General features: G+C 54.6%; 10 protein-coding genes across 10 annotated transcripts; 6 read left to right on the top strand and 4 right to left on the bottom strand.

Moving 5' to 3' along the window:
• Positions 1 to 305: 305 nt before the first annotated feature.
• On the bottom strand, positions 306 to 1,661 carry BKA78DRAFT_354269 (uncharacterized protein; the record flags this gene model as incomplete). The annotated part of the gene is made up of 3 exons (XM_066891700.1): positions 306 to 1,310; positions 1,379 to 1,549; positions 1,599 to 1,661. The coding sequence occupies 3 exons, from the start codon at positions 1,659 to 1,661 to the stop codon at positions 306 to 308; spliced, it is 1,239 nt and encodes a 412-aa protein (XP_066742592.1).
• Positions 1,662 to 1,913: 252 nt separating this feature from the next.
• Positions 1,914 to 4,325, top strand: BKA78DRAFT_372591 (uncharacterized protein; the record flags this gene model as incomplete). The annotated part of the gene is made up of 5 exons (XM_066892744.1): positions 1,914 to 2,980; positions 3,066 to 3,173; positions 3,232 to 3,879; positions 3,929 to 4,070; positions 4,123 to 4,325. Exons 1-5 carry the CDS (start codon positions 2,411 to 2,413, stop codon positions 4,323 to 4,325), a joined length of 1,671 nt encoding a protein of 556 aa, XP_066742591.1. The 5' UTR covers positions 1,914 to 2,410.
• Positions 4,326 to 5,733: 1,408 nt separating this feature from the next.
• BKA78DRAFT_163156 (uncharacterized protein) lies at positions 5,734 to 6,838 on the top strand. The gene has a single exon (XM_066883137.1). It carries the CDS (start codon positions 5,967 to 5,969, stop codon positions 6,558 to 6,560), a length of 594 nt encoding a protein of 197 aa, XP_066742590.1. The 5' UTR covers positions 5,734 to 5,966; the 3' UTR covers positions 6,561 to 6,838.
• A 3,614-nt stretch (positions 6,839 to 10,452) lies between these two features.
• BKA78DRAFT_253901 (putative MFS transporter) lies at positions 10,453 to 11,737 on the top strand (the record flags this gene model as incomplete). Its single annotated transcript, XM_066884855.1, has 5 exons — positions 10,453 to 10,814; positions 10,867 to 11,163; positions 11,211 to 11,253; positions 11,300 to 11,539; positions 11,585 to 11,737. 5 exons carry the CDS (start codon positions 10,453 to 10,455, stop codon positions 11,735 to 11,737), a joined length of 1,095 nt encoding a protein of 364 aa, XP_066742589.1.
• On the bottom strand, positions 11,642 to 13,097 carry BKA78DRAFT_163151 (uncharacterized protein). Its single transcript, XM_066883136.1, has one exon. The coding sequence runs from the start codon at positions 13,034 to 13,036 to the stop codon at positions 11,798 to 11,800; it is 1,239 nt and encodes a 412-aa protein (XP_066742588.1). The 5' UTR covers positions 13,037 to 13,097; the 3' UTR covers positions 11,642 to 11,797.
• A 720-nt stretch (positions 13,098 to 13,817) lies between these two features.
• Positions 13,818 to 14,632, top strand: BKA78DRAFT_297083 (uncharacterized protein; the record flags this gene model as incomplete). Its single annotated transcript, XM_066886713.1, has 2 exons — positions 13,818 to 14,084; positions 14,216 to 14,632. 2 exons carry the CDS (start codon positions 13,818 to 13,820, stop codon positions 14,630 to 14,632), a joined length of 684 nt encoding a protein of 227 aa, XP_066742587.1.
• Positions 14,633 to 14,803: 171 nt separating this feature from the next.
• On the bottom strand, positions 14,804 to 18,261 carry BKA78DRAFT_318605 (uncharacterized protein). The gene is made up of 2 exons (XM_066888797.1): positions 17,996 to 18,261; positions 14,804 to 17,935 (listed from the first exon to the last, which is right to left on the bottom strand). Exons 1-2 carry the CDS (start codon positions 18,170 to 18,172, stop codon positions 15,221 to 15,223), a joined length of 2,892 nt encoding a protein of 963 aa, XP_066742586.1. The 5' UTR covers positions 18,173 to 18,261; the 3' UTR covers positions 14,804 to 15,220.
• Positions 18,262 to 18,567: 306 nt separating this feature from the next.
• Positions 18,568 to 22,424, top strand: BKA78DRAFT_354263 (uncharacterized protein; the record flags this gene model as incomplete). The annotated part of the gene is made up of 3 exons (XM_066891699.1): positions 18,568 to 18,619; positions 18,667 to 21,671; positions 21,720 to 22,424. 3 exons carry the CDS (start codon positions 18,568 to 18,570, stop codon positions 22,422 to 22,424), a joined length of 3,762 nt encoding a protein of 1,253 aa, XP_066742585.1.
• Positions 22,425 to 22,821: 397 nt separating this feature from the next.
• On the bottom strand, positions 22,822 to 24,207 carry BKA78DRAFT_297080 (methionine synthase II; the record flags this gene model as incomplete). The annotated part of the gene is made up of 5 exons (XM_066886712.1): positions 22,822 to 22,982; positions 23,024 to 23,138; positions 23,193 to 23,629; positions 23,677 to 23,938; positions 24,019 to 24,207. The coding sequence occupies 5 exons, from the start codon at positions 24,205 to 24,207 to the stop codon at positions 22,822 to 22,824; spliced, it is 1,164 nt and encodes a 387-aa protein (XP_066742584.1).
• An 821-nt stretch (positions 24,208 to 25,028) lies between these two features.
• BKA78DRAFT_318600 (uncharacterized protein) lies at positions 25,029 to 26,917 on the top strand. Its single transcript, XM_066888796.1, has one exon. The coding sequence runs from the start codon at positions 25,183 to 25,185 to the stop codon at positions 26,749 to 26,751; it is 1,569 nt and encodes a 522-aa protein (XP_066742583.1). The 5' UTR covers positions 25,029 to 25,182; the 3' UTR covers positions 26,752 to 26,917.
• Positions 26,918 to 27,964: the final 1,047 nt, after the last annotated feature.

The following is a 27,964-nucleotide window of genomic DNA, read 5'->3' as shown; positions in this document are numbered from 1 at the left end:
AGTAAAGGTAGGTCAGCTGGGACAGCATGCTGCAGGTCGTCTGCCACCAAGCCAGTCCGGCTGGCCAAAGAGAGACGTGGTAGCTGCAATCGGTTTGGTCGGGCGCGGAAAGATCAATGGGCAAGTCGTTCTGCTCTGTGCCCCGTGGCGTCGGCCGCAGAGGCGCGCGGCAGAGGACATGTCTCCGCACTTGCGGAGTGCACACCGGCTGAGGGAGCTGGCGGCGTCTTCAACTGCCTCGAAGGAACGTGCGCTTTGTGAGACTACATTGTCTTTCAAAGAACAGGCTCATCCACCTAGACCGCTCAAATGTTGAAAAAGTCATCGTCAAACGCCGTGTCGCCGGTGCCGTCGCCGCCTCCCGTGTCACCGCCCAGGTCAAAGTCTGCGTAGTTGAACATGTCGTCAAAGCTTGAGTCGCCGGCGTACGCGTCGGGGTTGAAGGCGTCGACGTCCTGTGGCTGCTGTTGCTGGTTGTCGTCTTTCTTTTGCTCCTGATTCGCAGCGTTGTTCTGCTGTTGTTGACCTTGATTCGTCGTGTTTTGCTGCTGTTGCTGCTGCCCCTGATTCTGGCTCTGCGGTTCATCCGTCGACCCGAGACCGAAATCAAACATGTCCCCGCTGCTCTCGTCCTGCTTTTTGGCGCCTGCGTCGTCTGCCTTTCCTGACTCGCCCTGCTGCTTGTCGCCGCCTGAGTCGATGTTGGCGTAGCTTTCCAGCCCCGGTAGCAGCGCAAAGTCAATTTCTCCTTGCTGACTGTCCCCAAAGCCGTCATTGCCCCCAGCGTCTCCGCCTCCGTTGTCTTGGTCGTTGGTCAGGTCCTCAAACATGCTGTCCAGGTCATTATTATTGAGCCCTGCCGTTGTCGGCGATCTTCCAAACAGGTCGTCGTTGTCCGTCGTTGTCTCAGCAGTCTCGGGCGCGCCGCTTGTTTGCGCATTGGATGTCGCGTTCGTTTCGACGGCTAGCGGCTTCGGGACGGTTTGGTTGGGCAGCATCCTGGGATTCGCGGCCGTGTGCGCAGCGGTTGAAGGCAGCGCCGTGAATGCGTCGGTTCCCGTCATGGTGACGTCTTGATCTTGGTTCGCGGAGCTGTGCGTAGCCGCGGGAGCTGATGCTGCTGCTGCGGCCGCCGCGGCCTTGGATTGGGCAGCAGCGGCAGCCTTCTTCTCCTGCTCTTCCTTCTCCTTCAATGCCATTTTCTGCTTTTGTGCTTCCTCGGCGGCGACGCGGGCTTCCTCGGCTTCGCGTGCTTCGCGGGCGACGCGGTGGACGGCGACGTCACGACGCATGACTGCTTGGGCGCGGAACTGGAGGATGGGTGGTTGCATGGTTAGTTTGTGCAGTATGCATACAGCGGGGCAGCGGCGGAAGGTACCAGCTCGCGTTCTAGCTCGTCGAGGGAGACGTGGAAGCGGTCGAGGTGCAAGGTCAGAGCCGGATTGGTGTATTTTGGGCCTGGCAGGTTTTGAGGGTTCGCATTGGAGCAGGCGATGTGGTTCAGGTCTGGACGGGCGTGATTCTTCATGGTGTAGGCGACCTCGAGCAGCTGGGAGGGGTTAGTAGATGTGAGGTCAGAGGGGGACTGGAGGACTGACGGCAGCATTAAAAGCGGCCTGGAGGGCGTCGAGCGGGTTGAGAGGCGGATTTGGGTTGGCCATGATGGTTTGAAATAGAAGAGGGAGGGAAGAGGTCGAGTCAAGGATAATCGGGAGCGTCAAGCGCGGGAATGCAGCAGGCAGGCAAGGTGGTAGGTTGGGCACATGTGGTGGTAAGGTAAGTGAGGCTCTTTGCACGTGTGAGAGGTGTTTAGCTGGTGCTGGGTGCCTGGCCCTGGAATGGACTGCCCATGAGCTGTCGCGGGCGGGCCGCCCGTCTTAGCGCCCTGCTGGGCCCTTTTTTGCACCAAACAGCCTGGACCTCACCCCACAACTCGATCTCACAGTCAGTCTCGGAGACAGCTGTTCCTCTCAGTCCTCTCGCCTCACCCTCCCCATTCGCACGCCGCCCACCCGTAGCGACCTGCACTTCTTCTCCTCTTCTTCTCTCTTCTTCTCCTCCTCTTCTCCTCCTCCCCCTCCTCTTCTCCTCCGCTTCCGTCTCTTCCCCTCTCGTTGTTCCCTTTTTTTTTCTTCCTCGAAGGAAAGGTTCCAGCGAGCCGGATTACCCACCTACCTCGCTTGCTCTCGCTCATCCGCCTGCCTGTTCGCTCTGCTCTGCTCTGCTCCTCTGCAAGGCACTGCACCGTCGTCCGACCTCACCATCTCCAACAACTTCGCCACGAATCCTCTTTTTCAACCTCACTCGTACGCCTCACCTCCTCGCATCACAGCTCCCCAGTTGTCTGTGTTAGTACCACCACCCCACGCGCCACACACGCAGGCCACAGAGCGACCTGCTGATCCGACAAATGCTCATCAACCCGACAGTCGTCCATCATCTCAAAATGTCTGAGCCGCAACCCTCTGCCTCCTCTCTTCCTCCGCCGCCGCAACAAGCTGGCGCTCCCGGCTACGACAATGGCGCTCAGGGCAATCCCCAGGCCTCGCAGGGCCATATGCCTCCGCCGTCCCTCGCGCCTGTCATAATCCCTCAAAACACCAACCCCATTCCCACCGCCGTCAGCTCCCCCATGTCTGGCAGCGTCATGTCGCCTACCTCTGCAGGCGGCTACGTGCGTCGCGCAGCCCCGGAACCGAACAAGCGTGCTCTTTACGTTGGTGGGCTGGATCCTCGTCTGACTGAGGATGTTCTCCGTCAAATCTTTGAGACGGCTGGCCACGTCGTCTCGGTCAAGATCATTCCCGACAAGAACGTATGTTTGCGCCCCCACCTTTTGCTTCGCCGCATTGGCGGCTACTTCCCCACGCACGCGTCGACTCAATGCTCTGCCACCAAAGGCAGCTGGTCACAAGCGTCGAGGGCGCGTGCAGGCTTGGACCAATTGCGCGTCCACGCTGCGCGCGGCGCGCCTTCCGTGGTTTGCCAGCTCTGCACACCTGCCCACTCCCGACGCCTACCTTTTGGGGAAAGCGATTGCCTACTGAGACTGATTTTTTCCAAAGCAGAGATTCCACTCCAAGGGCCTCAACTACGGCTTCGTGGAGTACGACGACCCTGGCACTGCCGAACGCGCCATGCAGACCCTCAACGGCCGTCGCGTCCACCAGAGCGTAAGTTTGATTGCACGCCAAGAAACGGTCGGCTCCAATTGACGCTTTTGCTTGCCAGGAAATCCGCGTCAACTGGGCCTACCAGTCCAACACGCAGCCCAAGGAGGACACGTCCAACCACTTCCACATCTTCGTCGGTGACCTTTCGAACGAGGTCAATGATGAGGTCCTGCTCCAGGCCTTCTCCGCTTTCGGTCCTGTCTCGGAGGCTCGCGTCATGTGGGATATGAAGACGGGTCGCTCTCGTGGCTACGGTTTCGTCGCCTTCCGCGACCGTTCTGATGCTGAAAAGGCGCTGAGCTCCATGGACGGCGAGTGGCTCGGCTCCCGTGCCATTCGTTGCAACTGGGCCAACCAAAAGGGCCAGCCCTCCATCTCCCAGCAGCAGGCCATGGCCTCCATGGGCATGACCCCGACCACCCCGTATGGACACCACCATTTCCCTACCCACGGCGTGCAGTCGTACGACATGGTTGTCAACCAGACCCCCCAATGGCAGACGACCGTCTACGTCGGCAACTTGACTCCGTACACCACCCAGGCCGACCTCGTTCCTCTTTTCCAAAACTTTGGCTATGTTGTCGAGACGCGCTTCCAGAGCGACCGTGGATTTGCTTTCATCAAGATGGACACTCATGAGAACGCTGCCATTTCCATTTGCCAGCTCAACGGCTACAACGTCAACGGCCGTCCTCTCAAGTGCAGCGTACGTATTTTTCTCCAATCTCTACCAACATTGCTGATAGCTTTCACAGTGGGGCAAGGACCGCCCTCCTACCGGCCAATTCGAAGGATACTCTCCTGCTGCCGGTGGCCCCAACTCGGCCTATCCTCCCACTCCTAGTGCATACTTCCCTCAGTACGGCGGACCTGGCGGTCCCATGGGCTCTCCCCAGGGTAAGCTATCCATGACTATACGCAATTGCTACTCAATTACTAACGTTCACAGCAGGACCTAGCCCGGGTGCCCAGCCGTTTGCTGCTCAGAGCCAGGGTGGCTTTGGCGGCCCTGCCATGGCGCAGCCTTACCAGCAGATGCCTGGCAGCGCCGGCGGTTTCGGCCGCGGCAGCGCTGCGACTCAGCAGTGGGCTCAGCCTACTCCCGGCGGCTTTGGCCAAGTCAACAATGGCTACCAGGGCTACTCCGGTTAGACGATTTTCCTTGCAATGCCCACGGTCGAGCTCCCTCCGATTACGTCTCTCCACTTTAAACGTCATCCTCGAGATCTTTACCCATGCTTGGATAACTATAGTATGGTCGCTGCCCCTCTTCTGTAGAAAGCTGGGATGCAAGATTCCTCTTTCTTCCCTTGCGTCGGCATTCATGCTGTAGTTGTCCACTTTTTTGTTAGAAAGGTTGACGGGTTTCACTAAATTGCTGCTTCAAATGGGTTGACGAGTGACTCCACGGGGTTTTTCTATTTTCGGAAGCACTCGCCAAAGCATGTCAACACGGATTTTCTTGTCGGACTCTGGGGTTTCTTTTGTAGTTCATGCCTGCTGCTCTCGTTATGTCTTTCTGCGCGCGTGCAGAGCCACGACTGGGTTTACGCCACTGTCGTCGGGTTGCTGCACCGGTTTCTTGAAGCGAAAAAAATTGCTGTCTACGGCAAGCCGGTTCGTTGGTCCTGTCTGTCTGTCCTGTCCTGTTGTCTCGAATCATCATGATGCAACGTGCTCCTACTTACTTTTTACCTCATTGCTCTATCCTCTCATCTCTGCTCTGGCTCTGGTCTGCATGCAATTCCGTTTTTTTCTCCTTTTTCTGAATTCTTTTCTTAAACGACATACCCCCTTCCGTATTGTAGGCCAGGCAGTTCGCGTCATCTTCATGTTGTCCGTCCATTGCAGCACACTTTCTACATCATCAGATGATGACAGGAGGGAAAAAGAAAAAAGTTGTTCGAATTCCGATCGCCGAGACAGCAGCAGGAGGGAGGGGCTGAGCTCGGCCGGGCCGGGCTGTGGTTCGCTTGGTGTCTTTTTTTGTTCTCTGACTTCTCCCTGCTACATTGCGATATTCACTTCTTCGAGGGGGCGACGGGGGAGGTTGCGGCGGAACGGTGATGGGGGAGATTCATTTGGGGATGGAGTGGTGTGGTCAGGGCGGACGATTTTTGAGCCCGAATATGATTGATTGATTTGAATCGATTGTTGCTTTGCTTTGATCGTTTGCTTGCCCGCTTGCTCGCTTGCTGTTGTCTTTTTTTGGCTCTGCTCTGAAGCGATCGTGTCGAAAGACGCAGAATCTGCTTTGCTCTGTCGTCCATCTGTCTCTCGCCTCTCGTCTCGTCTCGTCCCACGATCTTGCGACGACTTTCCTCATCCCATTTTCCTCCAAAGTCTTCCACGGCGAGCGAGCGATCAAAAGATCAGCTGAGGTTCAGCGCGTTCAAAAGAGGGAAAAAGGAGCAGAGGGCCTCGATTCTTCAAGTCAGTCTAGATACCCAGCCTTATTCATCCGGCGGCGAAACATGGCAAGCAGTAATGCAGGCGGGCAAGCAAGCAAGTTCGAGCAAGCGAGCGTTCAGGAACTCTCGTCGTCGAGTCGCACTGTATGTACATGTTGGCTTTTTATATACCCCCATCAGCGATGGTTGAATCAAAAGTCTCAAAAATCAAAAGCGGATTGAATCGAATTGGAATTGCGCTCGTTCGTTCTGCACTGGACTTTGTGATTTATGGCTGACTACCCTCATTGCCCATCGTGCCTGTGTGATGTCTACCTTCGCCAGGGTGTAAGTAAATAGCTGGGAAAGGTATCCGGATCGACTAGCGATTGCAGGCACTCGCATGCGATGCGAGTGGATACACGTAGATGGAAGGCGCGTGCGTGCGCCATATCAGGGGCGTGACTTCCATCAATCCATACCCAGACACCCGACTTCGCTAGCTAAGAGCTCCAAAACTTATGACCACACGCAAACCTCCCCCTCCCATGCCCTGCTACTTTTTGTCTTCAGCGGCAGCGGTGGTGGTGGTGACGGGGCAAATGTGGCCGAGCTAGGCCCTCCTCTTCTCTCCCGCATTTCCAAATCGGCATCTCCTTACCATGCAAGCATCGTAGGCGTACCTTCAAACATCAAGTCTCTGGAAAACGGCATGCTTCCCCGGAACCCAAGTCTCACCAGCGTCAGACCCATCCGAGTCGTCGTCGTACCATATAGTCAGCAATTGGGTGAGACTGGAATCACAGACCGTACTTGGCGCGTTGGGAGGGAGACGGCAAAGGTCTTGATCTCGTGGGTGTTGTCCGAGTCCAAGATCTGGACGCGGCGGACCACCCTCACTGGAGAGCGTGGCACTCCACTGCCTGAAATGGTCGAGGAATCTCATGTGCTCGGCGATGGATGTGAGCAAGCATTGCTGTGGTGTCCATTATTGTGACGGTGATGGGGGTGCCGCTGGCTCTGCCGGTGGAGTTTGATGGAGTGGTGAAGTTGAGAGGTGTTGTGGCGGCTGCTCATGGAACCTGACTGCGCAGGGTAAGTGCGGCAGGTGCGACTGGTACCGGCGACCTGCGCCTACTACGCGTGCGCAAGTCAACTAAAGGAGACGGCGACGACAGTCTTCACAGGGGAAGAGAGAAGCTGATGCTGAGTTTCAGCCATTGAGCCGATCTCATCACCCTCAGATAGACGCAGGAGTGGAAAGATGTGCCGCACTCGAGGAGGCTCTGTCTTCAAGCTCTGACACGTGCGGTCAAGAGGGAGGCTTGGTGCAAAGACTTGGTTGCCTGGGTTTTGGAATTGACCAAATGGTTTGCGTGACGTGGCGCTCAAGTCACTCAAAGGGGACGACCAATGTCGCGGAAGAAAACAGGTCGGTCAACCTCCGCTAGACCAGGCAACTTGCCATGATCCAACTTTTGACCAACCACGTTCAACGAGGAAATACCAAGTGGGCCAGCTGATGTTTACTTCTCAGTTGTCGTGGAAGGATAATGGGGTTCACGGATTTTATACGCGAGGGTGTGTCTGCTCTCTTCCCTTTGCCCGATCCTGGCTTCTTTGGTGCTGCTGGCTCTGCAGATGGAGAGGGTGGATGGACTGTTGACGCCGAGGAGTGTCGGGGCGGCGTCTCACGTCACCTAGATCCACAGACTAGGTTGGAAGGTGCAGCTGCCTGACCTGCCTCTCTCCTATCCCTCCCCTACTTTTTCGGAAAAAGTGTCCTATCGGCGCTCTCTACAGCTGCAGAAGGACCTCGCAGTCTTGCTGTTCGCATAGCTCTTGTAGACCAAGACTCGAATCATTGTTGAATCCGATGGCTGCCCGCAGCTTGTAGTGACTGCGCAGCCATTCCATCCAACCTAAGCTCCCTCACGTTACTCATCCACGAGTTCCTCCCCCTCGACAGCGCTGTCATGGTTCTTGCGCTACTAGACTGGGTGACCCTGCTTCTCCACCGCTTCCCACTCAAGTCTTTTCGATGGCAATGTGGCCACGCACGTTCGCGGCTTCCGTCGTTGGCTTCCCGGGGCAATTGCCAAATTCAGCCCCGGTTCAACTTTGACTTGTGCGCTTTCCCTTGCTCTTTCGTTTTGAGCGGAAAACTGAAGATGATTCGAATGGCATCCTGGTGCCTGCTGCAAAACTCCCAGCCGCTTGGTCTCCTCGACCAATTGGTTCCGTTCCTTTCCCAAAGAGGCACTCCACGGCATCCACGCCAAAGATGACGTCTGCCGCATGCATGATTCGAGTATTCGATCTCGGCGCTGATCTTGGCGGACCCTTGAACGGTGGACAGCGGTGTGGCTGAACGCCGACGGCAGTATTGTCAAGTGTCCAAGCAGTCGTCCAAAATAGAGGGCAAGTGGCTCCCTCGAACTTGGTATTTGGCCCTGTCGTCTTGACAATGCAGTCTGAAAGGTTTCGATAAAGCGTGACCTCCGCTCCGCTATTGTAGTCGATGTTCTTGCGCGTTGAAAGGGCAATTGTGGGAGCTACTGAAATGTAAACGCTCTCGTGTTAAGCCAAAAGATCTTCCGGAGAGACGTGCCTCGCGCTGTGGGCATGCGTTGCAGCGACATCACACATCTTGAGAAAGCGTTCTCCTCATCGGGTTACTCGCCCAAAGGTTCAACATTACCTTGGTGTGAGGAAAGATCGAAAGATGAAGCAGGCTCTCCGTTCGCGAAGCAAATTGCGCCGATGAGAATATTGCTGGAACCCCTGTTTTGATAGAGATTTGCTGTCTACACATAATCTTTGCGTTCGGCACCGAAGAAGCAGGAAGTATTTACTTTACCTCCTTGTCCTACCGCTGCAGGCGACAAGGCTGTAAGATATAAGTACCACCAGCTCAAAGGCCACAACTCAAGGACAGCGCTTCGACATTCTTTGAATCTATCAGCCCAGAGCCTCAAGCCACGTTGCGCTAAGCTTCATACCAAGCGCCTCCTCCCGCCGTCGACAAGCAAGCAGCATCCAATGATGACCAAAAGTCAACCCGCCGACCATTCCGCCGCAGCCACCAGCGCCGCCGCCGCCGTCACGCGAACCGCTCCCACATCCGCTCCCGCAACCGCCGCTCCGCTTCCGCTCGGGAGACCGGCATTTAGCGCCACGACGGCGGGCAGCCTAAAGATTTGGTGTGCGTGCAAGGCTGAAGGGACGGCGCGTCTGTGCCTGGCTGGAAGAAGGATCTGAAGCCGATGATTTGTTGGCTGTTTGGTTGCTGTTTTGTTTTATTCGCCGGTTGATGCTTGCTGGAAAACGAGATCGACACGGATAGTTTTGGTCGAGCCCTGCGATGTTCCGCTGTACGTAAAACAAGGAGCAGCCATTGTGGTCTTTTGGATAGGCAAGTCTGCACTTGGGATCGGGAATCCCAGCCCCCAAGAGCCATTTAGTGACCGACGGACCCAAGCCTTATCCAAAAGATGCCCTCGAAGCTCACGCTGGCAAAGACGGCAGCGTGCTGCTGCACAGTTCGCTCTCGCCTGCTCTTCGGTCTGATCGGCGGTCATTCGGAGCACGCGCCGTCATCCAGTCCCTGACCTTCCCGAGCCCGATCCTTTGGTCCCGAACGATGGCTGACGGCGAAGGAAAAAAAATCGGAAAATTCGTCGTTGGACACGCCGCCTCTCAATCTCCTTTTCGGCATCTCCCCAGCTGCACTCACGGACATGGCGATAACGGTTGAATTGCCGCAGGTCTCGGCATGGTCGGCATCAACTCATCAGTGTGGCAAGCACCAATGGCAGACACCACGAAGCGAGCGTGCGGAGGAGGAGTGGAGCTGCTGAGAGGAGCGTCGGGCTTGGCGAGACCTTGGCTGATGGCGGAAACGGCCGTCGTTTGGGGCGCAAGCGTTCGTCGGCGGGAATTTTGATTGTTTTGAATTGGAGAGAGGCGCGTATTCGCGAGGAGCCAAACGGGTCTGTGTGGGCGGCGGTGCGTCGTGAGGCCAGATTCAGTTGGGCAAATTTTTCCGCCCGGGGGGTACTTGGGGTCGCTGTTAAGGCCTGGTCCCAGGATTGATGACTCGCTCGGAGACCTGCTGCGGTGACGACTGTTGTGTCATACAGTGCTTGCGATAGCTCTTGGGTTCTTGCCTTGTCTTTTGGCCCTCTTGCAGCTGCGTTTTACTTCCTCTTTCAACAGGCACAGGCACTTTTTCAACAAAAAGCCTGCGCCTAGCGCTGAACCAGCATCCGCCACGAAGCAATCCCTCCCGACCTCTCTCCAGCCATCCAGTTCTGTCGTCATTGGCTTTTGACGAGTCAACTTGAGCGTGCTTCTATCAGTACCCCGGAGTTTGCAGTTACCGCCGTCGTTCGTCATCGATAGGACCCCTCTTCAACACATGCTCGAAGCAACACCTCCTTGCCATCCCAAACACCAGACTGCCACCAGGATGCCTCCGCCGTGGATGCATCCGGTGCAGGACACGGATTCTGAAAAGACGTTACCCGGGGGCCGTCCGCCATGGTTCCACTCGATGCCGAGCAGCGACTCAACACCAAAGAGCCTCGGGTCCTGTGGGGTTGCCGATGGAGTTTGTCCGCACGGAAATGGCAGTACAGCACTGCTAGCGACCCAGGGGATAGTTCCGATACCGAATGGAGAGACAGAAAAGCCATCGACAACGTCGTCATCAGATATAGCCTCGTTGCGTGCGCCACGGTGTCTTGAAGGAGAGGACGGCGGAAGTGTGCTGTGGAAGCTCATTAAGAATTACACGCCGTCGTGGGTAAGTTGGGTGCCGAAATTCTTTCCAAGCTCTTTGAATCTTTCCAGAGCACGCGGCTCACGTCTTACAGTATTCCATAACAATGGCAACGGGTATGGTGGGGCTCATTCTCCATGCTTTCCCATACACCAACAGCGCCGTACCTGTCATCTACACCATCCTCTTCATCATCAACATCATCACCTTTATCGCCATTACGATCTTGACCATCTTGCGCTACGCACTCTTTCCCAAGACATGGGGTGCCATGTTGCGCCATCCCATGCAGTCTCTTTTCCTCGGATGTTGTCCAATGGGTTTGACCACCCTGATCAACAACTTCATTTTTGTTTGCATAGAAGACGCGGGGTGGACTTCCCCATGGGCGCCGTACTTTGCTTGGGCGCTGTGGTGGATTGACGTGGTGATGGCGGTGGCTTGCTCCTGCGGGTTGCCGTTCCTAATGTGCGAGCCCCATGTCTCTGATCCTTTGGCACATGCTAACTGAATCCGACAGGATGTACGTGCATCCGAGCACAAATCTTTCAGCAATGACGGCAGTGTGGCTGCTTCCTGCTGCCACTCCGATTGTGACAGCTTCGAACGGTGCAGCTGTGGCCTCTGTTCTGCCGAACCAGTCACACGCCATGATCACTCTGCTCACCTCGTATGTCTTGTGGGGGATCGGATTCCCCATGGCCCTTTTGACGCTAGCCATTTACTTTCATCGGTTGGCTATGCACAAACTACCGCCGCGGGAAATGATCATTACGGTTTTCATGCCGTTGGGTCCAATTGGACAAGCAGCATATACGTGAGTGCCTCGAAAATCGTGGTCGAGACGGCTGCTGACCTTTGCAGCATCATGAACCTCGGAAAGGAGAGTTTGACGCTGTTCCCCAAGGTAATTCGTCCCAAGCTCTTTCTTGACCTCTACTGACCACTTGCAGACTGGCTCACTCCATGCTTTGGCCGGTGATGTCCTGTACATCATGGGTTTTGGATTCGCCTTGATTCTGTGGGGATTTGGCTTGGTGTGGACTTTCTTCGCTGTTGCTTCAGTCACGCGTTCCCGATTCCCCTTCAACATGGGATGGTGGGGATTCACGTTTCCGACCGGAGTTTACGTGCTAGCAACTCTGCAGCTGGGAGCCGAACTTCCTTCAGCTTTCTTCAATATTCTCGGCATGGTAGGTTGTATCCCCGAAATGTGAAGGATCAGCTGACAGTCTTAGATCATGGGTATCATCACGATCTTGATTTGGTTCCTGGTAACCGCCGTCACCATTCGCAAGACTCTTCTCGGACAAGTTTCTTTCGCGACTTGCCTTCAGCAACCGGAAGTGTTACGGCGGTGGAGAAAAGGCCACAATAATGACAAGGTGTAATGATAATGACGAGAAGATATCAGCAATAAAAACTCTGCTCAATTCCAGGGCGATGGCCTCTCATGTTACGCTCACGTCTTGTTCCAGACTCGGATCATAGATCCAATTGCGATTGTCCACCCACTGGTCCAAGCCGACCTTGGTCCAGCCTCGCTCCCTCAGGATCCCAAGGCGCTCTTCGTCGTCGATGATCTCGGTGAGCTGAGGACAGCGATAATCACGACACGTGACGGATGTTACGCTTCGCAGTCGTGGCCAGGAAAAGGCAATTCCTAGCATATTGTAGCTGAATCTGAATTCTTCCCAAAGATCGTTAGGCTGAGCGCGCAGCATGCGGGATGGATCGTCCATGATCTTGGAATCAGGGCCGGGTGCAAGCTGGAATTCGAAGACCCTGTTTTGGACTTCGGAGGATTCGGAAGGACCCTGGTTTCTCCAAGCCAGCTCTTTGATGAGCCATTCAAGCACTGGTTGAAGATTCTCGCTGATGGGGAAAATGGCGACGTAAGTCAGGGACTGTGGTACACGGACGTCCTCCTCTTTGACGAGTAACTCGCCAAGAATGCTCGGGGAACGCTTGTACTGGTACTCGTAAACACTGTATGCCTTGATGGAAGATCCTTCGTTGTATCCAACGTGGGACCAGCGCCGTTTTGTCATCAATGGAGGCGCCGGATACAAGTGCCTTGCCCCTCTGGGACACATGTCGGCTGGTTGAACGCCAAACTCCTTCGGATCCTGCCGCAGCTCAAGGTAATGGCAAGGCATGTCGAACGCCCAGGCATCTACCAAGCACCTACCCGGCGAGCCTGTCAATGTGGCAAGGCTAGTCGGAGGAGCAGAAATCTTGACGGTCTGTGGCTCGATGCACGAGAATATGGCGTCCCAAAAGTCGAGGGCTTGGTCTTGGTTGACTTTCCTGTCGTTGGCGCTTTCGGGTACAAGCTCCACGCTCGTACAGACTGCAAGTGTCTTGACATGCCGTCTCATTTCATTCCGTTTTGAGAAATCCAAGAACTCGGAGACTTCTGGCTCAAGGTCTCGCAACCAATGGCGATTGATGGTCGACGTCCGGCATGGCAAGGGTGGCGGGCCTAGCAGAATCCTGGCATGACGAAAAAGGAACGGTATCACGACGCGCCGCCATGCGCGGCTGACGAGGGAGAGGGATTTGAAGTTGCGGCTTTCGGAGCAAGTGAAGAGCTGAGACGGCTCGTCAAAGAAGCGTGTGGTCGAAGGAGGGTCGCAGTCGAGATAAGAGATGATGTGAAGACGCAACTCGTCGGGCAGCGCGTCCATGATGGATGGACGCGATGGGATGAAGAAGAATGAAAAGGGTTGCTAGGTAGGTGCGCGATGCGATGTCAAGTTCACCAAGCACTGCAGGCGGGCAGGCAGGGACGGCAACGGGCCGCCCCCGCGCAGTGACGTCGGTTCCGGTCGTTCGGCCAGCTCGCGGGTCGGGCTCGGAAGCCCAACTCCTCTCTCCTCCACAACCACCCCTTATTCCCGCAGTTACCAACTTCATTCATGTCACCCTCGTCTTTTTTGTCTCTAGTGCTGATCTATTGCTCCATCAACCTCTCTACCTTGTCATTTGCACCACATCTTGGAGCTGGATACGTGCAGCCCGTCAGCTGTCTCTTTTGTGCGTCCACCCACACACCTCGTCGGCTGCCACGATGTCTTTGAAGCAACCTCGTATCCGCGCGTGACATTCTTGCCGCCTCGAGACCCCGATTCTCTTCAGTCCCAAAGAGGTATGAAGATCGCCATGGTCCAAAGCTATTGGTTCTGTCCTGTCAAGAATAGAAGCAGCCGAGGCTGTTGATTTGCGAGGTTTCGTTGCGAGCCGCTCTTGACCACTCCCTATGCAACTAGGCAGGGTATCGTATGCTACTGTGCACAAAACCATCTCTTCGATGACCTTGGTGCCTTTCTTTGTCTCCAAGGAACGCCAATCTGGTTGCCAGTCAGCCCTTCGTAAATGTTGTACATCTCATCTGGTCTATAAATCCAACCAGCATTCATACATCGAGTCTTCCCCACATTCGTTCCAATCATCAGTGCTTCTTCCATCATGCTTCTCACTTCCAAGGTTCTGCTCAGTGTTCTGAGCCTTTGCTCCTTCTCAGAGGGCTTTTCACAGCTCAAGTCAAGGGACACAACTCTGACAGGCCTCTACACTTTGACCGCATACGCGCCAGGCAACGCAACTCTTAACGGAGGAAAGTTTCAAGGCCGTGGAGGCCTCCTTATCCCCAAAGTCGGCTCATACTGCCCGACATATGTGGGAACCTCGTGCCCAAATGGCACGGACTCTGTCTTTAGCAACTCTCTGTATCCGGTAAGCTCATGCATTCCTCACGCTGCCCCACCTGTTCCCCTACCATGGCCTTGGGACTCAGGGCAGGCATAACATACCGCGTCCACAAGACACCAAGGCATGCCATGACCACATATTAACAACACATACAGTCTTCAATGGTGCCCGGCGGCCAAGATCTCTACGTCGACGTCAACGGGCAGATCGGCATCACTGTGCAGCACTCACACAGCATCCCCCCGGGTGCATGGTGGGAGTACCAAGGCTGGAACTGGGTGCCGCTGGAGGGGTGCGACGGCAACCAATGTGGATGCCCCGTTGGGGACGCTCGGTACAACTGCACAAAGCCCACCGGCTACTTCACCTTCAAGGCACCCCCGCCGACTGTCAACGGGACATGGGGTCCAGGCTACGTCGGAGGCGTCATGGCCTGCCCCAGCCCGTATGATCCCAACGGGCTGCTGGCGTGGGCTGTTACGCCTCAGTTCAATCAGGTTGGTTGTACGCCGATTGTTGGTTTGGGGACGCACCCTTATTCGGGACCCAACCCGCCCGTGTGGTCGTATTGAGATGGCATAGGTAGGGCAGGCGACGCGGTATGGAGTACGTTGGGTTGGCGGGGAACAAGAATGATGCGTTGCTGCGCAGCGTGCTGGACGGCTGGTCTCGTTGCCCTTCTTCATTGTGGTTCTCTTGTACCTACAATTCCTGATGAATGAATTTCCCCGCATGCTCGATTCTGAATTGTTCGCATATCGCGCTTGTGCACAGTGAATCAGGAACTGAAAAGGGGACTGCCACAATTCCGAGCTTGTCTCCAAGCTCGGGGTTGGTGACAACTCGACAGGTCTTGTCCGAAACTCTGTGAAATGTGAGCTGTCAAAATAGGAAATGCACAAAATCTCGATTCGGATGCAGGGCCAAGCGTCTCGAAGAAAATTCAGGGTCTGTCCGACAGGAATGTTTAGTCCCACGCGACACTCAACGGCCAAGAGGGGCTGTCTGAGCCATGTGGAACTTGAAAAGTTACGCCATTTTTGCTGTTCGACAAGAGACCTGCTGTCACGTAAAAGAATCTCATTGAGGGTATCACCTTCATTCGACAAATGCTCAAATCCCTTTACTCCGCTTCCCCCATGCTTTTGAATTATTCCCGCTTACACGTTAATCCTGTCGAAGGTGTACTTGCCCACATTCATACTGATTTGCCTGCCAATGTCTCGCTTGCTCCTCTGCTTCGTTTCGCCCCGCAGGTCAGTCTGAGTTTGACTAACCACGTTCGCGACCTTGAAACCAATGGGCAACGAGGGATCTTCGGCCGTGTTAATCGTCATAGGCTTGCCCTTCGCGTTGAGGCGCGAATTCTTAGGTGCGCGTTCTTTGCCGCTTTGTGTGTTTTCGAGCTTGGCGCGGTAGCGAACAAAATCATTCAGCACGCCTCTCATGAAAGTTGCTTCGTGGATGCCCTCAAGCGCGGCAGACACCTCCGAGCGCAGGCGATGGATCTGATCGGATTTGGCATCTGAGCCGGAAGTGAGCCATCCGCCGGCGCCAATAGCGTCGAGCGCGCAGCCAAGCAGGTCGGCGATGATAGCGATGGCTCGGTCAGACGGATCACCGAAGTCGCTGCCCTTGTTCGGACCATCTTGAAGGTAGGTGTTGATCCAGCCACCTTCGTGCAACTCCAGTCGCAGAAGGTCAATGAGGAAAGTGATTTCCTTGTGTGCAAGAGAATCACGGAGGGTTCGTGTGACGAGGGGCGCAGGGAATGCGTGCAACTTCGTAAGAGATTCGACGAGAGAGAGGGAGCGAACGGAAGGTCCGTTGTCAACAAAAGACTCGGCACGGGCAAGCGCCCATGCAGCCGCATCGGCTTCGGTTTCGAAAGCCTTTTCTTCATCCTCGGCGATAGTTGTGGTTTCCCCAGAGTCTTTGGGGCGAGCAGTCAGTTGACTCCTGATTTCAGGGAAGGAAGTGTTTCCGAGGCTTTGAATGAGGACCTTGATGGCCTGAACAACAAGATGAACATCCAAAGCAGGGTGGCCTTTGAGTACATCGCAGAGCAGCTGCATTCCGGGGTCGAATTGAATGATTGACTCAATGACGTCGCTCGCAGTGATTGTCTGGACGCCCGTTGCATCCTGACGCATGGCTTGACGAATCATATCAGTGGCCAGGAAACCTGTCCAGATGAGCCATTGGAAGGCGTTCGGGGGGAAGAACCGAATCCTCAAAGTAGTATGCTTTGACGATTCGGCCACCAGGAGGTCTTTCTTTTCAGATGAGAGCGCAAAAACTTTCTTGAGCAGGTAAACGGCTTTGTGGCGTTTTGTCTGCAAGTTGACATCCCACGCGCTGGTTGGAAAGTTCCATTCCGGTAACTGATCTTCCGAATCGTCCTCTGATGCTTCAGCCTTGACGACCTGCGTATCTCCATTCGTCATAGGAGCATCGCTAGTTCCGTTGGTCTGGTCCTCTGACGGCTTCGGGTCCTTGCTTTTCAAAGGAATTCCAACTTCCTTGGCAAACAGCTCTTCAAAACTCTTGACATCGTCTTCTTTGATATACGCGTCAAGTTGCCTGCGACAGCTGTGCCATTCTTTACTAGGAGCATCAGCAGGGTTGATGAGGCAGACTCCGAGCGGGTAAGGGCCCATTGACGGCGCGTCAACAGCCTTCGACTTGTGTCCGACACCCCTCCCGATTGCATCGATCAAGAGACCTCCACGGACTTTGGTCCGCTTGGACGGTGCAAGGTCAGTGCTGACTTGAAGTCCGACGAGCTCGTCATTTGCCATTCCCACCACCATGCCGAGATCGTGGACATAATGTAACAGAGTCATCAGGACGGGCGAGTTGAGCGAGATGGACTGTTTCCGCTTCTTTCCTTTGCTGCTTTCGCTCTTTTGGCCCAGTGGAAGAATTGCCTGAACAGAGTTGAACTTGACGTCGTAAAGACCGCAAGAGACAGGAGAGACGGCCATGAGCAATGATGAAGAGACACGGACAAAATTTTGAAGCGGAGTTCCAGGAACGGTCAGCTCGGACCTGAGGGAAGGAGTTGTGCTCGAGAAGTCGTGGGTATAGATCGAACCGCCAGAGAGCTGATATAGCAGACCGCTTGAGACGTGGAGGGAGTAAGATGGCGTAGTAGCCTCCTCAGTGGCTTCTGTGGCTACACGCGGTATCGGCAAATCGAGGAGGTTCTGCACCACTGGCCGGTTCAACGTAATTCCTCCAGTGGTTTTAGGTCGGACGCAGAATACGCGCAGCGTACGACTTGCGCTGGCCGCATTGATGGGACGAGTCACCATGCACATCAGAGTGGTGTTTTCCAAAACTTCTGAATCTCCAGCCACAGTCGTATCCAAGGTTGCAACCACATCTTCTCGACTCTTGAACAGACCACGCCGCGCGGTATTGGCGTCTGTGTAAACAGCATATTCAACTTTGCTCCCTTGGTCGCCTTCGGTGGGCACAGAATCAAGGCCATTGACAGTCCATTTTTGGGTTTGGAGATCCGCGGAAAGACAGTCGATTTGGCCGTTCTCGTAAAGGACAATTACTTCGTGCGTGTCGTCTGCTTCTGTGTCTGTCCTCAAAGGAAGAACGTCGACTGAAAAGACGGCGCTGGCCGTGGGCGGTATCGTATACGATGTCTTGTCGGGGTTGCCAGTAGGAGTGTTCTGAACCTCCTCGGCGAAACTGAGAATTTGGTGCCTTGCGCTTCCCGAGCTTTCCTTGACAGCAGCGTACGTAAAACGTTTTGCGGGGCGTTGCTTCGAGGCTTTGGAGTAGACAGAGAGCGGTGCTGCGACGAATGAAATTTGGGGAGCGAGCGCGTACGACGTGATCAAGCGCGGTGTTTGAATCTGAAAAATGCCAAAAATTAGACTCGACAGTTCGTGCTGGAACTTGAGCGCATCACTTACGCTATATATGCTGAGACTATCCCCATCAACGCTGATGGCTATTTCAGAGCGTTTCCTCTTCCTTGCGCCGCTCAAACTGTAGACAGTGGAGGCGAGGGTACGCCCGTTGACCGGGTCGATGGGTTTTGGCAAAGATGCCAGTGTATGGGGAGCTTCCAACTCCTGGCCGGACGACATAGTAGATCACCGGACCTGGTAACTTTGGAGAAAGGTCGAGGAGCCCTAGAAAGGCACGGGTGAAGCAGAGCAAGATCTCTGTGTCGTCGCCAACAAAAAGTTCGTGAGAGATGAGAGCGCGTCGGCCAAAATTTGTCCGACACGCCGGTATATCTTCGGTTGATCGCCGTACTAGCGCAACTCACTCGAGTCAGTCAGGCGCGTCTTCTCTACGCGCAGAAACGCGAACTCCCGCGCACTGTTAAACACCCATCTTCTGCTCGTGCTTCAGCTTCCTTCCCTCAAATCACGTCACTTAAGACCTCTCACACCTCCCGGCTGCCAGGAACCAACATATCTCACAACAAGAAATGCCATATTCGTAAATGGCACAAGCAGGCGCGGCTGGAACGGCCATGAATGTGGGGAGCCAGCAGAGAGTGCACCCTTTCTTTACCAAAGCACAGCGTATGTTGTTTCTTTGACATGGGGGATAACTGTCTGATATCTTCTAGGATCCAACCCCTCCGAGCCTCAAACCGATATCCAGACCTCGACAGCCGACCGCGAGCATGGAGATGAGGACCAATCGCACTTGGACAATGCAAACCAGAAGCGCAATCGAACCCATCCACCAGTATCCAAGGGAAGCACGAACAAAAGAAAGAATGGCGACACTGGGGCGACAGACAAGGTGAAGCAGACTTCACTTTCTGTATTCACGAAGAACGAGAGCGTGCCAGCCTTGGAAAATACAAGCACTGGGGAGGTTGAAGATGCAACTTCCGGGCTGGAAACAGAAGGCAATGATGGCAGCCGCAAGCGGCGGAGGAGGGAATCGCCAATGGTCGTCATTCCTGTCCGGCAGACAACAAGGGATGATGTCGAAAAGAGGCAAAATCCAGATCAAGAGAGCCGGATTGAACAACTGCAAGAAGAAGCTGGCAAAGAAAAAGAAAGTGGAGACCAAATTTCTGCCTTAGCCACGGAAGATGTGCAACACTTTCTCGGGGCTGATGTTGATGTGGCACCAGCATCCTCGCACGAGCAACCAGCGAAGCAAGTCATTCAAACACCACCTGCCTCTTCGCCGCCTCTCATCCAGGACTCTTCGACGGAATCCGTGAACAGCCCGAGAAGATCACTGAGGAAAAGAGCGAATGACGACAGCGAACATACCAATGAGAAAAGTAGTCCTCCAAAGAAGATGCTGCGTATCAATGCGAATGGCCGCTTCAGTTCGCCTGTTTCAACGGCGCCAAAGCATGAGTCGGTTGGTGAAGTGAAGCAAAGAAAGTCACGAAAGAAGGCCGAAAAGCAGCCGAAACAGCTCATTGTCAGAATGGCGTACACAATTGGAGAGGAAACCACCCTGGCGACTAAGATCGATGCCATTTTGGCTGGGGCACTGAGAGAACCAGCACCAACACCTGAAGCTCCGGAAATCCCTAAACCAGCGAAACCGTCGAGTCCCAAGAAGCCTACACATCCTTTTTTCACTGGCAAACTGGCAAGCAAAAGCAAAGAAGAATCGACACTGGATCCGCCCAAGTCTGACCCAGCACCTACGACTACTCATCACCGGCGGGAATCAGCTATTACTCCAGGCAAGCTACGCGCGCAGGCAGCAATCCACGACAGTTCTGAACCCACCAGTCACAACATCAAGCCAACGCCAAAACGAGTTGGAATCGAAGCTCCTTGGCCATGGAAGGGTATTGCCCGTGTAGAGGACGTTCGAGTTCCCGTATCGGAATCACAGCCTTTTCATGCAGCATGTGGACACCGGAAACTCAAAAACAACATCTTCCATGTCCCTCAAGAGGAAGACTTGGTCTTCTGTCTGAAGCAACAATTGAAACCGTGCCTGGCTGAGGATTTGGCTCAACATCCGGATCCGAAATACGGAGCGCGTTTGCCGGAGCGATTGCTCACCACTGGGCCGGAAATTCAACGACGAGTTCGGCAGCAGATTCATACGATATCTTTCAATAGTGCGGGCCAACCATCAGGATCAGCGCATCCCCTCTTCAAATCTCTTTTCAACAGAATTGCAGATACTCTGACCCCTTTCGACAAAGGTACATGTGAATCCTCATCTTGGGTACAAAAGTACGCCCCCAAGTCCAGTGGCGAGTTCCTCGGATCTTCGGTGGAAGTCGCCGCCCTCCGACAATGGATGGAATCACTCACGATTTCAGCTGTTGAAGGTGCAAATGGCCTTAAAAGTGACCAGAAAAAGGGCGCTGCTCCCAAGCCCGCCAAAAGGAAGAGGAAGAAGAATGACGACATGGACGACTTCATCATCTCTGACGACGAATTGGGAGAGATCGACATGGCCGAAGCGGAAGAACCTGGTCGAACTGACATGCCCATCTCTGCTCAAAGGTCCATGATCCGACTCGGCAGCGAATGGGCAGCTGGGAAATCTAAGATTCACAATCTGGTACTAATCAGCGGCCCACATGGCGTAGGGAAGACTGCTGCAATCCATGCTGTCGCAGCTGAGCTTGGTTTCCAAGTATTTGAAATCAATTCTAGCAGTCGTCGAAGCGGCAAAGATGTCTTGGACAAGATTGGCGACATGACTGAGAATCATATTGTGCAGCGGAAATCCAAAGGGCCCATTCAGGATGCGGAACAGTCTGCTGCTGATCAAGATGCGGAGCTTCTCACGAATGCCCTTCAGAAAGACATTCAGAGCGGGAAGCAAAAGAGCATGAGCTCCTTTTTCAAACCGAAGGCTCAGACTCAATCAAAAGCCAAGCCCAAAGTCAAGAATGCGGCTGAATCACATCCAAAGAAGAGCTCTTCACAGTCAACCCTAGGTGGCAAGCCAAAGCATACCCAGAAGCAGTCTGTGATTCTGCTAGAGGAAGTCGATGTCCTCTTTGCCGACGACAAGAACTTCTGGCAAACTGTAGGGCACCTAGCCCTTTCTTCCAAACGCCCGATCATCATGACCTGCACGGACGAGTCTCTTGTTCCTATTCCTGATTCCTCTTTACACGCCAAACTCCGCTTTTCTCCCGCGCCTCAGCCTGTCGTAAGCGATTACATGTTGCTTCTGGCCGCCGTTGAGGGACATGTGCTTGAGCGTGAGGCCGTTTCAAAGCTTTACGAAGTCAAGAATTACGACCTTCGCTCAAGCATCATGGAGCTAGATTTCTGGTGCCAAATGGCCGTTGGTGATCGAAAGGGAGGTTTGGAGTGGATTTACCCACGGTGGCCACCGGGTAAAGATGTCGATGAGCAAGGGCAGACACTTCGCGTGGCAAGTCAAGGCACATACCAAGCCGGCATGGGTTGGGTCGGCCATGACACCTTCTCAGAAGACGACCATGTTGGGTTTGATCGACAACACGAACTCTTGCTCGAGCTAACAGACCTGTGGGGTTTTGAGCCTGGCTCGTACAATCAAGCCTCAAGAACTGGCCCTTCGACACTGCAAGACATGGAGCGCTTGGCTGAGATGTCTAGTGCTGCCGATGTGTATTGCAGGGTCAGCATGGGAGACAGAGTGAGGACCTCATCTTGCACCCAAGAGCATCGGCTAACATTTTCTCAGATCACCTTCGATCCCACCTTACCACCTTTGACTGAAAAAACACGCTCCAATTACCCAGAGCCATACCTCCTTGTCCAAGCCGACCCTCTCATCGACTTTTCTCATTTTGATACCCACATTGCGATTGCGTCTCATCTCGCGTCAGAGCGTTCGTCCAGCGCGCCTCAAATCTCTTGCACCACACCGTCCGAAAACCCGACGGACCTCATTCTCGCTCACCTTCACCGCACTCGGACACATCACCCACTGACACGCCCCTCATTCTTCGTCTTCGACCCCCTCGCCGAGCCGCCCGCCAACATGGGCCCCACCATATCCGGCCTCATCTCGTCCACATTTGACCGCACCTTCTCCATCGTCACCACGGATCTCGCGCCATATGTCCGCTCGATCGCCGCGTACGACCTGCACCTCGAGGCCAAGCGCCTGCGCGCCAGCAACTTGCTCTCGGCTGGCGGCAAAGGCAAACGCGTGCGGACGACGCGTGCAGCCAGGAGTGCGCTCGAGGGCGGTCGCCGGGAGACTACCAGGCGCGAGCGGTGGTTCGCCGACTTGGACTTGACTGCATGCCTGAAGACGGCAGGAGAGAGCTGGGCCGGTCTGGGATCGAGAGGAAGACCAGTAGTGACAGTTGATGGAGAGTCTAACGGAAGCAGTCCGGAAACTGCTCCCAGTCCTGCTTCTACCGCTGCTTCTGCAGAGTAAGCGGTGACGACATGGTGCAATTTCCGCATGCGGGACACATTTGCATGGCATCTAGAGACTGATAGCGTTTTTGCTTTTTCGGAGTTTGCTTCACAGGCGCAAGGATGGAATCAGGAAACGAGTAGCATGGACAATTGCTGGCTCCGGTGGGGATATTTGCTTGGCGGATCACATTTCAAGAAGCATGGCAAGGCATCAAGAGAATTGCTAGTTGCGAGAGAAGGGAAAAAGCGAGTCCCACCAATACTTAGCTTCCAAGGACTTGAGAGTCCGACCCGGGAGCACTATCAAGGATAGCTTCATACAATATAAGGACATGACTTCATTCAACAACGCCTGCGTAGGCCGTCTCTCATACGCCCCCAACCAGTCAAATTTGGACATGTTGAGACACTTCCTACACGCCCAGCTTTTCGCTGGCCAACTTGACTCCTTTGACTCTGTTTGCAATCTTCTCGAATGCAATGTCCCTCGCGGCGTCTGGCGAACCATGCTTTGGCTTGACGTCGATGCTGAAGGGACTGAAGCCGCAGTCGTCCGCTAAAATCATTCTTAGCACTGTCATCCAGGCAAGGCATTCAAAGACTACGTATACTTACTGGCTCCGAGCTGGTCTACAGGGATGTGCTTGGACGCCGCGATGAGCTGTTCGCAGATTTCCTCGGGCGTCTCGACCTTTGGATTCAATGGGTTGACAACACCGACGAAGGCGACCTGCGATTGTTTCGGTAAGCGAACATGCTTCCTCGTGTTGGGCATCCACCATACCTGCTTTACCCCCTTCGCGTCCTTTCGAATGTGCTCGCCAATCTCTTTGTACACCTTCTCCTTGTCCTTTTCACTCGCACACTGGATGAGGAAGTATCCCGCATCGATCTGGAACAAGCTGGGCAGAAGCTCGTGGTACGGGACCTCGGCGCTGTGGACGCTGTCGCAGTCGCCTCCAGGGCAGGTGTGGACGCCAATGTTTTGGCGCTCTTCGGTGCTGAAGCGAGCGAGGACAGCGTTGTTGAGGTCGATGAAGGTTTGGAGCAAATCCGAGTTTGTCCATGGGTTGCGCGGGTCCTTTTTGGCCGTCAAACGTCCCTCGGTGAAGTCGATGCTCACGCGCTTTGCGCCGGCCGCGAAGCACCCCCGGATGTCCTTCTCGCATTCGTCGATGAGGTCTTTTACGAATGCGTCTTTGGGGTAGCCCTCGATTTCGCCTGTACATCATGAGCATCCAGAATAATATTCGGTTTATTTGACTGACCTTGGAGAGGATACAGCAAGTAGAGCATGCTAGGCGCAATGACTGCCTGCTTCATTGCACATCGTTTCGCCAGGGTCTTGCTCTTCTCCAGGTACTGATAGGCATAGGTCCTATACTTGAATGGACCGCTAACCAGTCGAGGCAACTGTCTGTGGTGACCATCGTCAAAGTACGCAAAGAATTGGCCATCAGGAGCAAAGTTGGGACCCAGGCCCTTTCCTCCAAGCGTGTCGATGACCGGATAGGTAGCAAATGAGGAGGCCTGGGAGAATCAATACTCCTTCTTTCTTGCACGTCACCTTCAAACAGCTCGCCCAAAGAAAGGGAGAGTGTGAGACATACCCGCTGCTCGCCGTCGGTGACAAGCTCCTGGCCTGTCTCTTGCATGCGATGGACCGAGTCGGCGGCGGCCTTCTCCTGCGCCATGAGTAGCTCGGCTTGCGAAGCTTCTCCCCGCTCATACTGCGCAATGATGTCTTGCAAGAACGTGGGGCGGGGCAGCGACCCAACAGACTCGGTGGGAATTCCCATTGTGGCTTCAATTGCTCCGGCCAAGGTCCAAAGTTACTCCAGCTGGATGTTTGGTTAAGGGAGATTTTCGCAATTGGTTTCGTCGAAGGAACTTGATCAACCAGTTTGAAGAGCGGGGCAGAGCGGCTCTATATCAGATGGCCGTTTCCTGCTCGTGTGGCAGCGGCCAGCCAGCGGGCCAGTTCATCAATGCTGCTAGTCAGGGTCTCCATGGAGCGCGGCAGGAGCCATGAGCCAGGACCAGTCGTCAGTCCACCTTCTTGATTCACCGGCAAACGGGGATAATATGGCACCCTCCGAGTACGGGCCTGGGATTCTGGGATGCCAAAGCTAAATTTAGGGCAGCAACACGTCGGATTTGCTGCTCGCTCGCGCTATCATGCCTGAAGCTGATGGCGCAATCGAAAGATTGAGCATTCTTGCGAAGATGGACAGAGAGAAACAAGACGCGTTCAAGAGCCTATCTGGAGACTGTGAAACAAACCTTCCTGTGAGTGATGGAAGACTGGCGGTGGGCTCAGAGCGACGTCGTTGGACCCGAGCGTCCGGGGAACGTGGGGCAAAAGACAACAACACTGTCTCCTGACGATCTGCCTTTGGCAAGTGGAACTGGTCGCTTCCGAGGTTTGACAATTTCCAGGAAAGCATCATGCAGCGGAGGTGTGTTGCGCTAGGTAGCTAACTGCGGAGAGAGTCCATCGCAAGGACGAGGGAAAATTGTCGGTGATAATACGGATCTAGGCGATGGATTAGATACGATGACAATGACCCTGCACGGCCTGGGTCTCACCAAAGTTGGGGTCCAGTTGACAGCCATCGACTCTTTTTCTTTTGACTCATTCTATCTTCACTCATCCAGCACCAGGCTCTCAAATTTCGACGCTCTTCAGCATTAATTCCACAACGCAGTCTCAAAGCAACGCAATCTCCTGCTTGATTCAAACAAACCGGACACCAGCCAATCTGAGAAAGAGCATGGGTAGTGGTGCTGAAGGGGCAGACAACGCCTCTGATGCAGGCTCGACTATTGAGGTTCCTGCATCACAGGTGGCAGCAGAGCTCCAGAGCCGGTGCGATGTTGTCCTGAGTGAGCTGGAGCAGTTCGAGAAACTACTCCACGAAAGACAAAAACCAACTGTCGCCGGCCTCAAGAATTTGATATCGGACGTCAAGGCGGAGAAACGCTTCGTTGAACGCCTACTTACGAAAGCAAAGTCAAACGACGAGACTCAGGACGAACGTGACCGCCTAGAGGCAGACGGCAAAATCAAACACCAGCTGAGCTCCACCAACCTTGCATCTTACGAAGCCCAATGGTCGTCGGTGAAGCGGTGCCATGGCTTGGTCGGCCTTCGTCAGAATTTCTGGAGAAACGCAAAAGTCCCCTCCAAGTCCAAAAACCATTCCTTATCGCCCGGTTCTAGAATGCGCGAGCATGTCAAAAGAGCGCGAGACGCCGTGCTCGTAGACGCAATCGTCGACAATGGAGCCACCTGGCTCAAAGTATCTGCCGTTTCTGAGCGTCAACTCGTCTTCCAAATGGCTCGCCAAGGCTGGTGCAATGGTGACAGTGACTCCGATGGCGAAGATTACCAGCCTCCGGCCGACGACGACAGTGATGACGAGGACGAAATCCCAATTCTCAAACTTGCCCGCCAACTCTCCTCGGCAGCATCGGCCAACCGCTACAAATACAGACATCCGAGCGTCCACTTGATCTTGCCCCGCATATCCTCAAACGAATGCATTAAAGAGATATCTGCTATTCTGGCCAGGATACGAAGCTATCCCTACATCGAACTCCTTTGCGCCGAGGCTCTCCAGCCGCCCCCACCAACCGAGGCCGCACTCGAAAACCTTCTATTTAACGAGCTCAACACCCTAACGTCAATTCTCAACATTGACTGTACTCTCCTCGTCGCTCTGGCCTCGGACATTTCACATTCTACGGTGCAGGTCCAGCCATGGTATCCACTGGCAGTACAAGGACAGATCCGCGACGAGCAGCGACAACCGCTGATGCCAAACGTACTCTTCCCAGCAATTGCAAACTCTCGACAGCTCTTCTGCACTTCCGAGGCAGCGCATAGAATGCGCGATATTGTCGCGACCATCGGAACCGAAACGGAAGTGCGAAGAGCAGACTTGCTGATCGAGGGCCCAGCTACTCAGAGCAAGTCCAGCGCTGAACTGCGCGAAGAGCTGCAAAAGTTGTCAATTTACCCTGTGCCCACTGACTTGCAACTGCCCATCCGCGTCGTCGAGTTTGACATGGCATCGGCGCAGCTGCCGAAGGTGGCGGAGAAGGTGATTCCACATCTGACGCCTATCAATCAGAGCATTTTCCTATACGGCTGGGCGGAGGGCATCACAACGTTGAGCTCGAATGGCTCGGTCGCGCGGCAGATTGAAACGTTGGTTGAGACGCATAGGACGGCGGACGATGAGGTTGGGCCGGACGTGTGGGTTTGTCCCATGGCGAGGAGCTTGGTTGCGAAGAAGGGCAGGCGAATGGATAAGGAGGACCAGCTGGCGAGAAACTAGGGATTCTAATGCGAGCCACATGGATGCTCTACGGAGCTTGATTCATTATCATCTGCGTCCGCTTAAACGTTTGTGCTGTGTGCTGGAGGCGATATGGCTGTGAGGTCAGGGTCGAGTCGGCGAGGAAGTATTGTGAGCGGGCGCCAAAATAGATGGCATTTCAGGGGGTTTCCAGGGTCCCTTTCAAAGATCATGTGTGCACGTCGTGACAAAGGTGAGAGCGTCGCAGTCGCAGGCACGACAGCAGCATCAAGACCACGGTAATTGGTACGTGTTGTTGTTGTTGAGGTGAAGTGACGGCGTTAGCGACGTCGACTCCTCGACGGCAACATCAACACCACGAGCATGAGACAGCGACACGCCGCCGCAGCACCACCGCAGCAAATTGCGCACCAGCTGACCCTCCTCCAAAACAGTCAAGATATAATTTGCAAATGCCACTCCACTTCCAAGACCCCCAGGACAGCAGATTGGCGCAGTGGTTCCGCCGACAGATGATGCTACTCCGCCCACGCCTTGCAGGTGATTCTGAGCCATTGCGCCAGTCTTCCTGGGGGTCGCGTGTTCGATACCCCTTCGGGGGATCGGATTGTGCAGATGTAGGGTTTGCAGCCCGAACTGTTTTGTCTTTTTTTGCCCGCTGGCGGTATCGTTATTGCTCGCTTAGCTTACTTACTTTTGTTCTTTTTTTGCTTTTCTGCATTTGGCACCTAAGGCGCGTCTCTTCACGGTCATGTCGACCTTTGCCATGAGCTCGTCGTGGTGTTCCTCACAAATCCCCTCATCTTCTGAGCTACAGTCTAGAGTAGACCTCGCGTTCCTTCTTCCACTGTTCTCTTGACTGCGTCCAACACGTGAAGCACTACTTCCATCTCTCCAAGTTCACGATAGGCTTTTTGGTGTAACTCGCGTGCCCCTTCCCCTGCCGAGCCCGTGGCTCTGGATCTCGACACCGCCCAGCATCCAGGTCGTTTCTTCGCTTACCCGCCAACCCTGGTTGCTGTCAGGAGGACTAGGCTGTCTGGGGAGCAAAGGGATATTCCGACACTATGGTCGACCACGCTCGATGCAGCGAGCGGTACGCTAAGGTGGGCGGAAAGTGGAGCGACTGGGCAGCTGAGCCCGAGGTGGCTGTTGCGGAGGCAGGCTTATGCGTGGATTCTGGGTGCTGCTGCGAGGTGTGATATAGAAGATTGGGGCAGTTGTGATGCGG

This window comes from Phyllosticta capitalensis (genome assembly GCF_038381095.1).
Source record: "Phyllosticta capitalensis strain CBS 128856 chromosome Unknown BKA78scaffold_7, whole genome shotgun sequence".
In the NCBI taxonomy this organism is placed as follows: Eukaryota; Fungi; Ascomycota; class Dothideomycetes; order Botryosphaeriales; family Phyllostictaceae; genus Phyllosticta; species Phyllosticta capitalensis.
This window is presented reverse-complemented; position numbering and strand designations above follow the sequence as displayed.